The sequence below is a fragment of the Dipodomys spectabilis genome, unplaced genomic scaffold (genome assembly GCF_019054845.1).
Source record: "Dipodomys spectabilis isolate Male_0828 unplaced genomic scaffold, ASM1905484v1 ptg000002l, whole genome shotgun sequence".
Lineage (NCBI taxonomy): Eukaryota > Metazoa > Chordata > Mammalia > Rodentia > Heteromyidae > Dipodomys > Dipodomys spectabilis.
This window is the reverse complement of record NW_024870679.1, coordinates 34,119,986-34,137,319: the sequence shown is the minus strand read 5'-3', so window position 1 is coordinate 34,137,319 and position 17,334 is coordinate 34,119,986. Positions and strand designations below refer to the sequence as shown.

General features: G+C 33.3%; 1 protein-coding gene across 1 annotated transcript in view; it reads left to right on the top strand.

The window, feature by feature from the left end:
• Positions 1-17,334, top strand: part of Lrrc7 (leucine rich repeat containing 7) — a 294,553-nt gene that overhangs the window by 22,839 nt on the left and 254,380 nt on the right. The window contains exon 2 of the mRNA XM_042678371.1: positions 3,143-3,260. Coding sequence (XP_042534305.1) covers positions 3,143-3,260 — 118 coding nt within the window. The remainder of the gene's footprint in view (positions 1-3,142; positions 3,261-17,334) is intronic.

Here is a 17,334-nt window from a genome sequence, read left to right as displayed (position 1 = left end):
AAAAAAAAGAAGAAGAAGAAACATGTAAACACCAAAAACATGTAAACACGTAAACATGTAAACACCAAAACACCAAAAACAAACCCAAGCCTTCAAAGGCCTCCTCATCTAAAAAAAAGTAAGAAATAGAACACTTTCAATATGTCTTTATATCTGTGGATACAAATCTTAGTAATTGCTAGCAGTTATTAAGCTCTATTATAGGACAAATGGTTTTATATTTTTGCAAGTATTACATTGAATCAAATCTAGGTCTGTTGACTATCAGATACACCATTAATATAGTAATGTTATTTTTTAAAGCAAACTCCTCAAAAATAATAACTTACTCTTGATTGCCAGATACATTCCAAATACCAAAGATGCTGAAGTAGGAAAGATACAGATTTATTAGTAATAAAATATAGCAACTCTTTTCATCTCTCAATAACATTTCAAATTAGGGCATTAATCATCTGCATTTTACAGGCAGGAAATCTGAACATTCCCATAACTTTAGGTTATTAGGTAAATTTCGTAGAAGAGCCAAGCAAATTTGAGCACATCAGTCTGCTTCCAGATGTCTTTGCTCTTACCTACTAGAAAGAGGTCTGAGATTTTCTTTACTGTGTCATACTCAGGAGTTTCCACAGCTTTTTTCCTTGATGTGACTTCATTTAAAATTGATGAAGAATACTGGGATTTGTATTAATTATTTAGAGCAATATAGAGCTGGGATATGAGACAAATTTCAAAGAAAAGCTTTAGCCTAAAATGTGTGTAGTAATCAAACTAAAGAGTGATAAGTAAATCCTACTAAAATCAGTGATTCAATAATTCATTTTTAGAATCTATCAATCCATAACTAATTATATTGCATTTAGATATAAATGGAATAATTTTAACAGAATTATATACTAAAAATAAGTTTAACTTTTACTATGAGTATGCACATTGGTTGTGTATATGCTTTTTAAATTTTAATTTTATTGTCAAGATGATATACAGAGCGGTTACAGTTACATAAGTAAGGTAGTGAGTACATTTCTTGTCAAACTTGTTACTCCTTCCCCATTTTTCTCCCTCCCTTCTTCCCCCAATCCCCCCCAAGTTTTACAGATCACTTCCAACATAGTGTCTTGTGAGTATCATTGTTGCATTGGTTCCCCCTTTGTCCTTAGCAGTTACTGGAGCCCAGAGTTCAAGTTCCTCTACCGACTTGAAAAAAAAATGTAGATTCAGAAGCTCCAATCAAACAGGAATCTGCATTTTTAGAAAGCACACTAGTAGTCCAGATATGTTGATGTATGTGTTTCCAGTAGAATTTTCAGAAAAATATTAAATTCAATTTTTAATGCTGTTCAACTTGTCTTGACTACTACTAGATATGAACAGCTTGGATAGAATTTTTGATTCGTTACTGGAAGAATTATCTAAGGAGATTTTTTTCAGTTGATGTTTCTAATTTTATTTGCAAAATTTGCAAAGATAAAGTATGGTATCAGTATGTAACTGCCACTTGGTATATTTAACTATCACATTTTTATGTAAGCCATGTTTACAAGAAAAAGTAGTAGCCAATGGTTGTTAGTTCTTAACCCATTATCTTTTTAGGAAAGTTGTGCTACAAGTGTGTACTACTCGCTACATAAGATATGAAATGAAGTTTTATATTTTGGGCTAAGCATTTTTGGCTTTTTAAAAGATTATTTGCAGTACTTGTTGCAATGTTGAACTTTTTTAACACCATGTACAAAATGAATTTCTTTTTATCAAAACTGAAAAAGAGAACATTAATAGACACTCTGATAGAGTGAATCTACATTTTAAACCAGAACTTCTGTCTTCCACTGACTATGAGTATGCTGGATTCAAGAATCATTGTTTTGCTGGGCACCCATGGCTCACACCTGTAATCCCAGCTACTTAGGAGGCTGAGATCTGAGGATCGCTGATCAAAGCCAACCTGGGCAGGAAAGTCCATGAGACTCTTATCTCCAATTAACCATCAGAAACCCAGAAGTGGTGCTGTCCCTCAAATGGTAGAGTACTAGCCTTAAATTGAAGAGCTGATTGTTTAAACAGGGATACAGGTGGACCCATTGTAACAATGAGATGTACAAGATGTTATGTTGAAAAACAAACTTTACAACTTTGGTGGGGGGGGCTGGGGGAGATGGAGGGTCAGGGATGGTAAGGGACCACAAAGGAGGAGGCAACAATGCTTGATAAGAAATGTACTCATTACCTTGTAATCCCTCTGTATGGTATTTTCACAATAAAAAACTTATTAATAATAAAAAAAATGAAGAGCTGAGGGACAGCACCCAAGCCTAGAGTTAAAGCCCCATGACAAAAACAAACAAACAAACAAAAAATAAAACATGGTTTCGACTCTTTGTCTTTTTCCCATTCCATAATTAGGAATGATAGAAAATACAAAGCAAACAGCAGTGGAGGGGTTGTTTGTTTTTTGTTTTTGTTTGTTTGTTTTATCAACTATCAGAAGTTAAATGTTTCATTTGCTAGTTATTTATGAAACAGGGCCAGAGGACATTAAAGGAATGTAAGCTTGTATATTCTGATGTATTGTTATTCTGTATGACACATAAATAACTGTTCAACATGACAGAATAGATACTTCCACTTTAGGAAAAGCTTTGTGAAATCTAACATGATTGCTGTAAAATAGAAGTGAGGTAACCCTGGTAGCTGTAGGAATAGAAAGTGACAACTCCAGAAGCTATTTCAAAGAAAACAAAATCAGTAAGATTCAAATTGAATGGAAAATAGCAAAAAGAAGTGGAAAAGTAAAATACTTCAAGTTTGGCATCTGGGTAGACAAAAATAGTGAGTTACTGACATGGTGAAGGAATATGAAACTGTTCTGAAAATGTTAAGAAGAAGGTGGGTTTGGAAGAAAAGTGAGGAAGGCTTATATAGCTGGATCTTTTTTATTGTTTTACATTTTTAATACATTTTTATTGTAAAAATACTGTACAGAGGGGTTACAGTTACATGAGCAAGGTAATGAGTACATTTCCTATCAAGCATTGTTACCTCCTCCTTTGTTTTTCCCGTACCATCCCTTCTTTGTTCCTTAGTTTATGTCTGAATGGACTAACCAAACTGTGATTTAATGGATGTTTATTTTCTATTACAGCAATTGTTCAACTGTCAAGCTCTACGAAAACTAAGTATTCCTGATAATGACCTTTCGAACCTGCCAACCTCTATTGCTAGTTTAGTTAATCTTAAAGAACTGGACATCAGTAAAAATGGTAAGATTCTTTACTATTCTCCAAATACCTTGATACTTTTTAAAAAAATTTTTACTGAAAATGTGTTTTAATGTTTTCCTTAGAGATAATATAAAATAATTTCATCAGCTTTTTGTGTAACTAAAAGTTAATTTTGTTACAGAGTTAAATCCTAAATCATAACCCAAAGACAGAAAACATCTTTCTCCTCCTCTTACAATGTGCTTAACTCATGGAGGTCTACTTCTCTTTGCATTCCGATATGTGACCTACCATTTACTCTGAGGATATAAAATGTTACTTAGCTGAACTCTGTGCTTGGCATGAACATGGACAAATAGAACTCTAGTTATTTCAATTGATATGCTTGATAGCAAGGGAGAAACACGAACAAAAACAGGTCCCTTCCCTCACCAGGCTTACATTCTAGCCAGTGATTTATATATTGAAGCATATCACATGTTTAAGTTATTCATATATTACCTAGACTCCCTTAATAGAATTATAAGCCATTATAATTTGTTGCTATTGCTGCATTAATCACCATTTATTTCCCTGGCCGAAAAGAATGTCTGGCACACTGTAGGATCATAATAAATATTTGCTCTGTGAATTAATGAGTGAATGGTTCAGAGTTATCACAAAGTTCACTGTGTCACTGGAGAAGACTGACATCCAAAAATCATCACTGATATCGCAAAATACAAATCAACTAAGTGCTTAATTATATGGTATAAATTATAATTATAAATTTGTAGAAAATACGAAGACTAACTAAAATGGCTGTATTATTAGAAAACAGTTCAAGTATAGGATATAAACTAAAGACTTTCTTGAAAATCAGTGGCATCTAAATAAAGGAGAGCATTTTGTTTGAAGGAGATAACAGAAATGTAAGGGACACAAGGGTCTTTCTGGACCAGCTTGATTTATTACTTAGTTTTTAGAAAGACAATCAAGGAAGGACCATATGCACACTCACAAGGAGAATAGCGATTTGGCTTACAGTCATTCAAAGATAATCTCTGGCCTGCCATTAAACTTTAATAAGAAATTTACAGGTTATATACTTGTGTGGATTCATAATTTTGTACTTTTACAATTATTACCTACTAATATATGTTTCTGTAAATCAAATTCTATTTTCAAATCTTAGTTTCTGAGAAATGTCACAAGGCTCAGTAACACATCCCATTCCTGTCCATTTGTTTTAGCTTGTTAGTCCAAGTAAACAAAACTTCATTTTATTTGTAAAAAGGAGCAAACAACAATATATGGTCAAATATGAATATGAAGCTCTTAAGAAACATAAATATTTTGAAAGCATCTTATAATTCCTGGTGTCATTTTACATCAAGAAATTTTTGGTTCCAGTAAGTGAATCACAAATTATATTTCTTCTCTTCAGAAGTAAGTCTCTGAGCAACTTTATGAATATTTGAAATTATAATTTTGTAACTATTAGCTTTGCATATATTTCCTTACATTCAGAAAATATTTATTCAAAAAGATATACAAGACATGTGTTTTGATAAAATGGAAACTTTCAATCATTCTGGGTCTATTTCTACATTTTGTGGAGGCTGAAGAATTTCTCTGTAATAAAAGCAGATAATAGACTGAGGGCCTCAAAAAAAAAGTTATACAAGACATGGTAATGTTAGTACAATGTTAAATGTGCAGTATGAGGCTATATCAACCACCACTTGATATTTCACATATATAAAAATACTTCATCTGATAAACTTCTCAGAAATCAGAGCATAATAAAAACCTGTCACTGGTTTCTGTGACAGAAGCCTGGATAGTCAATTTAAGAGTTTAATACATCCTTTGGGAATCTGTCAAGGGAAGAAAGAACACATTGCAGCATCAAGATTGCAGTTGACCAAAGTGGAGTAGCCCTGGTGGGAAAAAGTCAGGATGAATGAGGCACATGGTATTCACAGAATTGGTGTTTAATGACGTACAGCGAAGGCTTATTGTGACATAGGGACCTATGTAATACTACTCAATTTTAGTAAGAACTTGGCTAAAATATGCTTGGATTTAGCTTAGTGGCCCCTAACATCATGAATTCTATGAAGTCTGAGGTTTTCTACAATCTTCTGTATACTGTTCATTGGCCTGTCATCCGGATTCACAACTTTTTCATCTCCATAATTCACAAACACTATTTTATATTAAACCCTTGTAAATGATCCATTAGGTACAGAAATATAATGGCACAATTTGAGAGACGAGCTTCCATCCACCTCTTAACCATATCTCCAACTATATATAATTCACAAACACTATTTTATATTAAACCCTTGTAAATGATCTATTAGGTACAGAAAGATAATGGCACAATTTGAGAGAATAGCTTCCATCCACCTCTTAACCATATCTCCAACTAGCAATCTTCTGTTCCATTTCATCTTCAAGGACTACCAAAGGGTCATTTCCACAGGCATCAGGCTGCCTTCTAGTGATTTTATCTGCCCAGAGTACTCCTCTCAATGCTCTACCCCAGTCTCTCCACAAAGAATCCTCTTCACCTTTAAAAACATACATTCCAAAAGTCAGATGCAATTAACTTTTTCTGACAGCTACACAAAGAAAAGTGTTCCTTCTGCTGTGATTCTGTTTTTACTTTCTATATGGTTTTATATTGAACTTCTCATTTTTTGCAGTGCTAGAAATATAACCTGAGATCTTGTTCGTGCTAGACAGATACTGCTTTTTAATTTAAGTTCTGTATATGGAACTAAACTTCAAGACTCTTGAAATCCAGGACTGTCTTAGTCATTCAGAGCTACAAGTATAATACCTCGGAGACATGGAGGGCAGATTTCTGATAACTATTTGTCAGTTAAACAGCATTTTGCAAAATACTTTCCTTTAAAATATGACAATTTTATATTATGTCATATCCCACATATAATAAAATGTCCATCTAGTACAGTAGAAACCTTCTAAATGTTTTAGCTGGATTATGGAAAAGATAGAAATAGGACTGTAATAACTAAGGAGTAACTACTCAAATCAGTTCTAATCCTACTTACTATTTGATTTGATTTCTCAGTTTAATATTTTGTGATTCACAAAGGTACTCTATGCAAAAACTCATTCTGTCCTCCAATTCCTTTATCCATTCAGTCAACGCCTGCCAAATATACCCACTAAATATAGGGCAAATATGTTTTCCTGATGTATTTTCTATTGTTGGGGTCTTAGTTTAGTTCCATTTCTTTTCTATGTTCTCAAATACGCTCCTAATTGGTTTCCTCATCTGCATTATTTCCACTATCATTACCAAACCCTTCCTCCACAAGATAGCTTTAGCAGTATTTCTAGATTTCTGACATTTTAAAATTCATCTCCAACCTAAGGTACTTCAGCTGACCTAGGATAAAGGATAGATTTATGAATTCCTAACATAACAACAGAAAAACTCCACAAATGACCACTCACAATGATGCCATTCTAAATGCATTCCCCTCAAGAATGATCTAACTTTTAACTAGATTCTAAAAACATTCCTCAAATATTTAAAATTGTTCTGCTATCTCTTTTACTCTGCTTATATTATTTTTTTAACCTAAACTACCTTCACCTTCTTTTTATCGGGCTAATCCTTACTCCATTCAATATTCAATACAAGGCTTATTGTTTATTGGTGTCTTCTGAAGTCCTAGACTAAGTCAAGGATTCAACTTCTATGCTACATAACTTGTGCATTAAAAATTATTGTTTTATCTAAAGCCCTTCATATTAATCTATATTAAAACATTCATTTGGTTTTAATTTTTAAATCTTAAATAGCCTTAAAGAAAATAGATTCCAGTGTACCTATCATGGAAATTAAAATGTGAACATTTAATTATATTAAAAATAACATCCTCTTTTTTAAAATAAACAATACATTCCAGAAACATTGGACATCAATTCATATCCCTTCCCACTTTTCCCTGTCAGAAATAAGGTGTTCAAAATTTCAGTGAAGTGCTAACACAGTTTGTTGATTATACCAAGAGCTATGGATTAGATATTATCTTTTTGAAATTTCTTCTTTAATTGACATGGACTTAGTTGCCCCAGGAGAAATATCAATGTTCCCATTGCTTTATATCTTGCCCTCACTTTAGGTTATTACAGGTATAGGTGACAGATCATCAGATGAATATGTAGAGATAAATTAGTACCTAATATTTTCTTAATCATTAAGTTGACATTTCATTTTTTTCTCTATACATTTCATCTATTTTTATTATGGAATGTCTTTTAAGTTCTCATTTATTTGAAAGATTTATATACTTCAAACAATGATTTATATACATCAAACAAATATTGTGTCCCATTTGGTGACAAGTCTTTTTGCATTGTTTTAAATGCCATTTTTCTTAAAGAAATTGCCAAGATTAATGTATTACAATTCATCATTTTTTCTTTCAATCCTTATTTTTACAACCTATCGAAGAAATTTCTACTTTAACATCACCAGATATTTACTGTATATTTCCTTCTAAAACTATCAGTTTTGGGTTTTTTTTGCACATGTAAGTCTCTACCTCATTTGCAAGTTATTTTGGGGCTACATACAAAGTTTATCGTTTTCTGTATGGATTTATTATTAATTATTTATCAATATCTAAGTAGTCCTTGTTTCAAAAATGCTACCTCATTTATAGAAAAAGTCTTCGCCGAAGTATGCAACCTGCTTCCTTTGCTTATTTGACTATTCTTCTGTTGTTGCCACACTGTTCTAATCATGATAACTTAAGATTACTTCTTAAATCTGAAAATGCAACTCTTCTCTTTTGCTTTTCTCATGTTCAGATGTGCTTTTCTACTACTTGCTCCTCAGGTCTTCCGAGGTATTCATTTTGACTTCACTGAAAGCGTTCCATCTGGGGGAATTTTCTTAATTAGCTTAACTTTAAAGATTGGTGTAGGAAAAGCTTCTGTTTTTGTGATGGCAAATATTGCTATTTTTCTTTTTTAGGTCAAATTTTATGCTTTTCAATAGTGTTTTGTGATTTTCTTTCAAGGAGGATTACACATGTTATTAGTATGTTTTAAGCATTTATATCACTAGAGGCATAAACTTTACCTCTTAGAGTTTTTTCCTTGATGCTCTATAGGAATATTGCTACTTTTATGCCCTTTGTCTTACTATAATGATTCTAATATATAATTTATATTGTACAACCAATAGATTTATTTGGATTTTTATGTGAATTTAAAAATTCACATAATTTTTTTCTTTTGATCTCATTATCATATATCTTAATGACTTCTTTCTCATAAATTATAACCAAACTAAGAAATAATCCATACCATCACCTAGGTTTCTTATTATATTTTCACGTATTGCTGATAATTTTTAATCCACCTCTACCATATCTGGAACTGTTTTCTTCTTTGCATTCCTAGCATCATTTAGCAGTTCTATTTACCTGCTTGCTTGTATCAACCTTGCAAGAGCTTTTTCTGATCTTTGACTCTTTTAAGACTCCTTTGGGACTTTTAAACAACTTTTGTCTTTTGTCTTGATTATTTATTTTCTAATTTATTGATTTTTACTTCCCTACCTCTATTTTACCATGCTTTTTCCCCCACTGTTTTACTGTTTACCCAACTGGGTTTAGTATTCTAAAGCATTTAAGAAATTTTTTAGTCATCATTTTATTGAAATACATTATCAACTACAGGGCTTGATAATTACTGTTTCTTATTATTGCTTTTGTTACCCTGCGGTGAAGTAAGTGGTCAATTTTCAAAATGTTCCTATTGCATATAATAAAATAGATGTTCTCTCATTGATCAATATAAGCTAAAAACCTACAATTGTTACACGTTAATCTCCATTAAGTTGTCAGCTTCGCTGGAAAAAGTATTGAATGTTTATAGCTTTTACATATTTGAAATATTGAAAGAACAGAAAATAGGTGATTAATGAGCACCAAGTTGTAGTCAGATAGAAGTAAGATACTATGGCATAGTAGGATGATTGTAGATAATACCATGGTGAATGCCTTGATATAATTAAGTCATTGTAAAAGAAATAAATAAATGAAAGTAAAACAGTCTCTGCAGGAAGAAGGTGAATGAAGAAAGTTGGTAAATAATGACTCTGATCAAGGACATATATTTTCAAATATGAAAATAGAATAATATATGAAAAAAGAATAATGAAGCCTGTTTGCCATTTTAAAAGGCAGGAAGGAGCATGAGAGAGAGAGAGGGATGAGTTTGATGCAATACATTATGTATGTGTGGAAATGTCACAGTGACTCCCTTTTCAACTAATGGATGTTAATAAAGAATTTTAAAGAATACTACAGTACTAGATATTTCAAAAGCTAGAAGAAAGAGGCTTCAATGTTTTGTTTTGTTTTGTTTTGTTGTCATTCATAGGAATTGAACTCTGGGCCTGGACACTAACCCTCACCTCTTCTGCTCAAAGCAAACGCTCTACCACTTAAGCCATAGTACCACTTCCAGTTTTCCGGAAGATAAGGGTCTCTTTCCTGCTGGGCTGGGTTTGAACCATAATCCTCAGATCTCAGCCTCCTGAGTAGCTAGAATTACAGACGTGACCCACCAGTGCCCAGCTTTGTGTATGTGTGTGTGTGTGAATGTTTTTACCAAGCAAATGATTTTTTTTTTCATTTTGCTTTCTTGTTTATTTTTTCTATTTGAAAATATCCTTTTCATATATGTGTTATTTCTCCATTATTGTCTGATGAGTCTGACTTTCTCTTTTTTTAATGTTTTTTATTGTAAAAATACTTTCCAGAGAGGTTACAGTTACATGAGTAAGGTAATGAGTACATTTCCTATGGAGCATTGTTACCTCCTCCTTTTTTTTGACTTACTTATTTTTTTATTCTGAAGATACCATACACAGGGGTTACAATTACATGAGCAAGGTAATGAGTATATTTCTTATCAAGCATTGTTGCCTCCTCCTTTGTTTCCCCTTACCATCCCTTCCCGCCTCATCCCCCCCCCAAAAGTTGTAAAGTTCGTTTTTCGACATAACTTTGTTTTTGCTCTACCATCCCTTTCCTCCCCCACCTCGCCAACTCCTCCCCCCTCAGTTGTCAATTTCATTTTCAACATAGTATCTTGTACATCTCATTGTTACAATAGGTCACCTGTATCTTTATTTCAGCATTTTGTTAGTTCCCTTCCTCTCCCCAAATTATAAACATGCATATACATGATGCAGGGCACCAACATCAAATACAGTGATAACAGGGGTTATACCATGGGAGAAGAACATACTAGAGAAACAAACAAAAAAAATCTCATAGTACATTTTAAATACATTAAAAACAATAGCGAGAAAGAAAAAACCACTTGTGTCCCTATCTTGTGGTTCATTTCACTTAACATATTTACCATAGCTAAGATATGGAACCAACCCAGATGCCCTTCAGTAGATGAATGGATCAAGAACTGTGGTATATTTATCCAATAGAATTCTATGCCTCCATCAGAAAGAATGACATTGCCCCATTTGTTAAGAAATGGAAAGACTTGGGAAAAATTATATTAAGTGAAGTAAGCCAGGCCCAAAGAAACATAGGTCCCATGGTTTCCCTTATTTGCAATAACTAGTATAGGTCTGGGACAAGCAGAAAAGGTCAAAAGTTATGAGCAAATGATAAATGTTTGAGGGAGTAGTTAAGTAAGCTTAACCTGATTTTAATATTACCCAATGGGCATATGTATTGAAATGCCACATGGCACCCAATAAATATGTAGTTACTTTGTTCTTATTTATCAGTTCAAATAAATTTAAATTTTAAAACCAACCAAATACTTAGACTATTTACCTACTTGGAACATTCAAAATACCAAATTAACTGGAAAGCAGTGAACTGGAAAATGAGATTTCAACTTCTTGTGTTCAATAAAGATTGCATTCTTCCTTCTTTTAAAATAAGTACATTAACCTTGAACTTAGTAAAGAAGATTCAGTCAATTTTATTAAAATTTGGTCTTCTGTCTATCATCTACCTAGAAAGAAAGAAATATCTATGCAGCATTTAAACCGCCCAGGCTCTCATAATTATTTGTTCCCTAATTACATGCAGAAATCCAAAAGTAAATGAACTACTTTCCATTGCAATGGATTTTTGTCTATTATTCCACACATCTTAATTCAGTAATAAAATTAAAATCCTATGTATAGCCGAGATGAATATATTTCATGATATTGCAATCTCTGAATCAATAGTCTATGCCTGTTTATAAAGATGATACATGGTCATAATGCAATAAATTGTCTTATATGATAAAGTAAGATAATGAATGATAAGGTTTAATTAGGCAGTGATTTCATTTCAACTTTGATTGTTGATTTGTCATACAGGCATAGAGATTCTGACACTATAATTTAAGGACGTAAATGAAAATGAATTAATTTGAAAGCTCTTGTTAATTCTCTAGCAATTAAGTGATTTTTGTCTCATCCTCTAAAACTTATTTCTATACATGAATGGGTTTGAACAGCACCACAGTGGGCAAAATCACTATTGTTAGCTATAATGAAAGGCAATCAGAGTTGAAGCCATTATTATGTGTTTTATTGACTTGCCAGTTTTTCCACCCCCATCTCCAAGTGCACACAAAACACTGAAGATAAATCACATCTTCTACTTGGAGGGAAGAAAAGGAAATTTTCCCTTTCTAACAAAGCTGAGAGAACAGATATGAGTAACTAGTTAATTGATAAAAAAAAATCTTTAAACATTTGAGCATATTTAGAGAATAGAGACTCATAGTATATATATATTTTAATTCTTGGGGGATACTATTTTGGTAAGCTTTCTAGGGGTTAGGGAGATAATAATATTGTTTAGTTGCTCTCTATATGCAATACATGTGCCCTTTGATGCTTGGCAAAAAAAATAGACAATATACTTAGAGTAAATGCTTATTACTTTGCCTATTCAACGCCTCACTTTTAACACAGTTAATGTGTCCTTAGTCTGAAAATCACTAATGCGTCCTTCACTTTAAGACAATTTTCCCTTTCTACAGAATCCACTTTGGCCCATGATTATAATGTAAAAATAAACTGAAGTTAGGCTCTATGTGTAGCCATTAAAGAACTTTCTGAACTAAAACCAAATGTACTTATCCAGCCACCTTCACAGCTGCTGCCACAACTTGTAACTCTTTCTAATGTCTTCATAGTGAAATAGTATGCATTAGGGGTGTTACCAGCACTTACTCCATGGGAGATAAGCCTACCATCTCACTAAGTACAGGAAAGAAAGGAACTACTGCCCATCTCCTCGTCCATCTGAAGTCTAGGTTGTGCTCTGCCAACTAAACTGATTCATCTTAGAATTACAGCAGAGCCTTTTTTGAACTGAGTAGCCTGTCCTCTGTATTCTATCGAATATTGAACAAAGGTAAGAATCCTCCTCTCTTCTAACATCATGCTTCTTCTTAGCATAAACACTGTAAAAATAAGAACTGAACCTTTATTGTCCATACACCCACCACAGCCTCTATCAAAGTACAAACATAGTGAATGTTCACGAAAGACGCTGACTGGAAATGAAGGAAAGTTTCATTAACCATACACGAAATGATCTTAAACACCCCATTTCACATAACATGTTAAGAAGTCACCTATATTGTTTGTATAGAGACAGTCGCCCTTTTCATCTTCAGACAATAAAAATCTACCGTCTCTCTCCAGTATTTTTTTCCATGTTTGTAAAATACTTTAGCTCTTTTCTTCAAGCTATTAATGTAGTTGCCCAGTATCAACCTAGGTACTTTTTGGACTATCAAGAAGCTGAAAGTCAACTGATGAATACATGCCTGGCACCATATTACTATTTTTGAAGGTCACTCCCTCACACAACCGCAGCCATCTGTGAGCCCCTCCAAACTATCAATCCACCAATGCCGCCATCTTGCCCTGTACCACCCACCTACCCACGTCTTCAGCTTTCCTCTCTCCTCTTTACATTTCATTCCGATTTTTGTGGTTAATCCTCAAACTCCTCCTTTGTGGACCCCTCAACTCTTTTCCACTTCGTTCATAGCACTGTGCATTGTTCAGCAAAACCCTGCTTCAATTCTGTTCTCTAGCTATTGCTCAGTGGAGCTAGAAATAAAACCCCGCTGATATCACGTTGAATTCGTGATCACAAATCTGAAGTACTTCCCTTGAGAAAACTAGAGCTCTAAGGAAAGAATTTCTACCTGTGAACATCTGTGCCCATATTTTGTGAATTTTTAGCTATTTAGTAACACATGAATTATTCCAAGTCAAAATCTCCCTAGTTATATCATTAAACTGAGGTTATTAATTTCTCTATTTCTGAGTGAATACATTTGAAAACATTTAGAAAAATTGGAAAAAATGTATTTATTTGTATTCATGTTACACATGCATGCATGTGTATAACAACAAATATATGTAACTAAATATAAACATACATGTGTGTATGGAGTTATATTTTTTCAGAAGACCAGATAGACCAGTCTCAAAGGTTGTTTAATAAAGTCAAATCTAATAGTCTTTTTTTGTGTGTGTGTGTGGTTTTTTTTTTTTTTGGCGCTGGCCTGGAGCTTGAACTCAGGACCAAAGAAAGCACTTTATAAAGTCCATCCACTTCACATCTGAAGCTCCTGTTACATTTTGTTTTTACTGATTTTTAGTAGTTGTCTCATTAATCTGTTTCTCATATTTTGTTTATTTGTTAGGCATGCAAGGCAGGATTCTCCCTATGTTTTATAAATTTTTAACTGTTCTGTTACTTAGATCTTGGCAATGATTCTCTAGGGCCTTTTAACCTGATCCAACCTAGAGCATTAGCTCTCTGCTTTATTATGTCATTTTGATAGCAAATAGCCCTCAGAAATCTCTTGGAAAAATGATGCATGCAAAATAAAGATACTGAGTTCTAGAACATCTAAAAATACTTTAAGTCTAAGCATTTATTGCTTCCAAATATACAGCTTATTTTCTGCTCAATTAACCTTAAAGATTTGTTGAATTTTCTTTCTAGTATTCTTTCTCTTCTCTCTGATCTCTTCTCTCTTTCTTGGTGGCACTTCAGTTTGAAATCAAGACTTGCCAGACAAGCACTCTATCAATTCCCCCAGCCCTTTTGTTTTAGTTATTTTATTTGCATACGATCTCCCACTTTTTTTTATCTGAGCCAATCTCAAATCATAATGTTTCTATCTTGGCCTCCCAAATAGCTGGAATTCCAGTATTGAACCAGTCCATCTCTCCCTTTTCCTTTTTAAATATCCTTTAACCCAACAGTTTAGGGAGAACAAAGAAACTTCTTAAAAATCAACATTGATTGAGATACATGTATTTATAAACTGCTTTGTTAAACTACTTAAAGATTGTAATAAAAAAATATTAAAGTCTGCTATATCCACAGGGATTGTCATCCATTCATTTAACAGGGCTTCATAACTTGCAGCACAGCACCATTGAAATCCCTGAAACAGATTTATATCAGGAAACTTTTTCAGTGTGTAAGCATCCATTTATCTGAAGTCTTATTCTGATTTGAATATGGGCAAGAGAGTTATTTTGTCATTGATGCTTTCATTGTAGTCCAGGGGCTTTATCACAAAATACTACAAATTGGGGGGCACATAAATAACACCAAGGTGCTGGCAGATTCTACATGTGGTAAGGATTTGTCCCTTAGAGACAGCACCCCATGTGGTAAAGTCTCTTAAAGAAGTCAGACCACTAGCTACTCTTTTACCTTTTCACTGTCTTCACATGGGAAAGAGGGAAAGCATCTCACCTTAGTTTCTTTACAAAGGGCACTAATCCCATATGAAAAGGTCCTAACCCTATTATCAAATCATCTCTAGAAGTCTCAGCCTCCTAATACCATTTCCTAAGGATTTCAATACTTGAATTTGAGAGGGGCACAATTATTAAGACTGTTTCAGGCCACATGTTGACCTCTTTGTAGCCAATAACTAATTCAATATGTTTAATCCAATAGTATGATTTTAAGAACATTTCTTAACTTTGTATTTTAGTGAAAGACCTAATATGTCCTAGTGAAGGGATTTTTGAAACTAGAGATAGCAGTGGACTTTGTTTGACAGTAACTTTAAGTTCACTATTAGATAATTAACTTTTTTAAACTTTTTAACCTGATTTGTGAGAATAATGATACCCATTTAAGTTTTAAAAAAGAAAGTAATGAGAAAGACAAAGAAGACAGAAATTGGATCAGAGCTCCATCATATGCATATATAGACATAACAAAGAAATAACTTTATACAATTATGTATAAAATAAGCAAGCCAATCTGGGTAACTAAAGTAACCATGATGTATATTAAATGTAAAAATTTATTAATCTTAACAACTGAAAGCTTTTATCCTTTGGCATATCTTCATTTCCCCTCTAACCTACTCCCAAATGCCTGGTAATCACAGGGTTTTGTTTTGATGATAAGAGGTCTCATCTATATAAGATGAAATAATAATTTTTTGTGTGTCTGGTTTTCTCATTTAGAATAATATACTCTGGATCCATCTAAGTTGTTTCAAATGGAAGGATTACCTTCCTTTTTCAAAACAAATAGTTTCATCACTATTCATCCAATGGGCACTTTAGTTATTTCATTATCATGACAATGATGAATATACTGTAATAAATATGGGGATGCAAATAATATAATGGCACATAATTACAAAAGGATATGTAAATATACAAACAAAACACAATTTTACATATTTATACATTTATAAATTTCCTTATATGCAAGGACATTAATCTCAATGACCACATTTATTATATATTGCTAGTCTTTGAACACATTAGTTCTCGCTACTTTCTTGTGTCTTTAAGGTAGATAAATTATGTTAATTCATTCCCCCTACTCCCTCATTCTGGCACTATTTTTGATATTTGTATTGATTGACATTCCCTACTTCTTTTTTATTACTAATAATTGTGGGTTAAAATAATATATCACTTGATTGTTTAATACATCTCTCACTGCTCACTACAACTCTATTATGAAATACTTCACATAATCAGTTTTAGAGCAGGAAACTAAAACTTTAAGAGTTTAAGTTTCTAGCCGGGCATCAGTGGCTCATGCCTGTAATCCTAGCTAGTCAGGAGGCTAAGATCTGAGAATCACGGTTCAAAGCCAGCCTGGGCAGGAAAGTCCATGAGACTCTTATCTCCAATAAACCACCAGAAAACTGGAAGTAGTGCTGTGGCTCAAGTGGTAGAGTGCTAGCCTTGAGCTGAATTGCTTAGGGACAGCTCCCAGGCCCAGAGTTCAAACCACATGACCACACACACACAAAAAAAGAGTTTAAGTTTCTTGCCTCGGGTTACTCTATCAGTAGAGATGAAGCTGGGATCCTATCTTAAGCCAAAATACTTGACCCTGAATGATCTCACATTTAGACCATTAAAAAAAAATACAAATCTGTAAACCAAGTAGGTAAACCCATTTTCCATAGAAAAATAAATCCAGTCTTGTCCTTAAAAATCATATTTAAATTTATTTTCTGCTTCTCTGTCTTGATCTACACATACGTTGAGGAAATAACATTCTAGTCAGGAACCTATGTAAATATCATATGAGTTACACCACCATGAGATGGAACTATACTACAAATTTACTAAACAAAGCTAAAGATTGAAAGAAGGTTAGTTCCAAAGTGAAAAGTGTCACTATGGGCAGATAGGAATGGTTTAAAATTGTTAACTCTGCTTCTAATATTTTGCAGGACTTACTATGTTTTATTCATTTTCTATCAACTGGTTGAAATGTTATCTGTATCACTTACTCCCCTGCTCTTATGGATGAGGCTTATAGCTTACTGATTTTAGGTTTCATAGAGAAGCTTCTGTAGTTGAGAATTCTCAACTGCCACAAAGACTCCATGGAGAACTCAAAGAAGGGCAAGGGCAGCCCACCTCTTCACATTCTCAACCAGAAGCAGAGTGATACTCTATGCATTAAACAAGAAAAAAGTGCATAAAATTTGCTAAAGCCTTATATTGGCTTGGAAGTATCTATCAGTTCTGTGATCATCTTGAAGTATTCATCAAATAAATATGTCT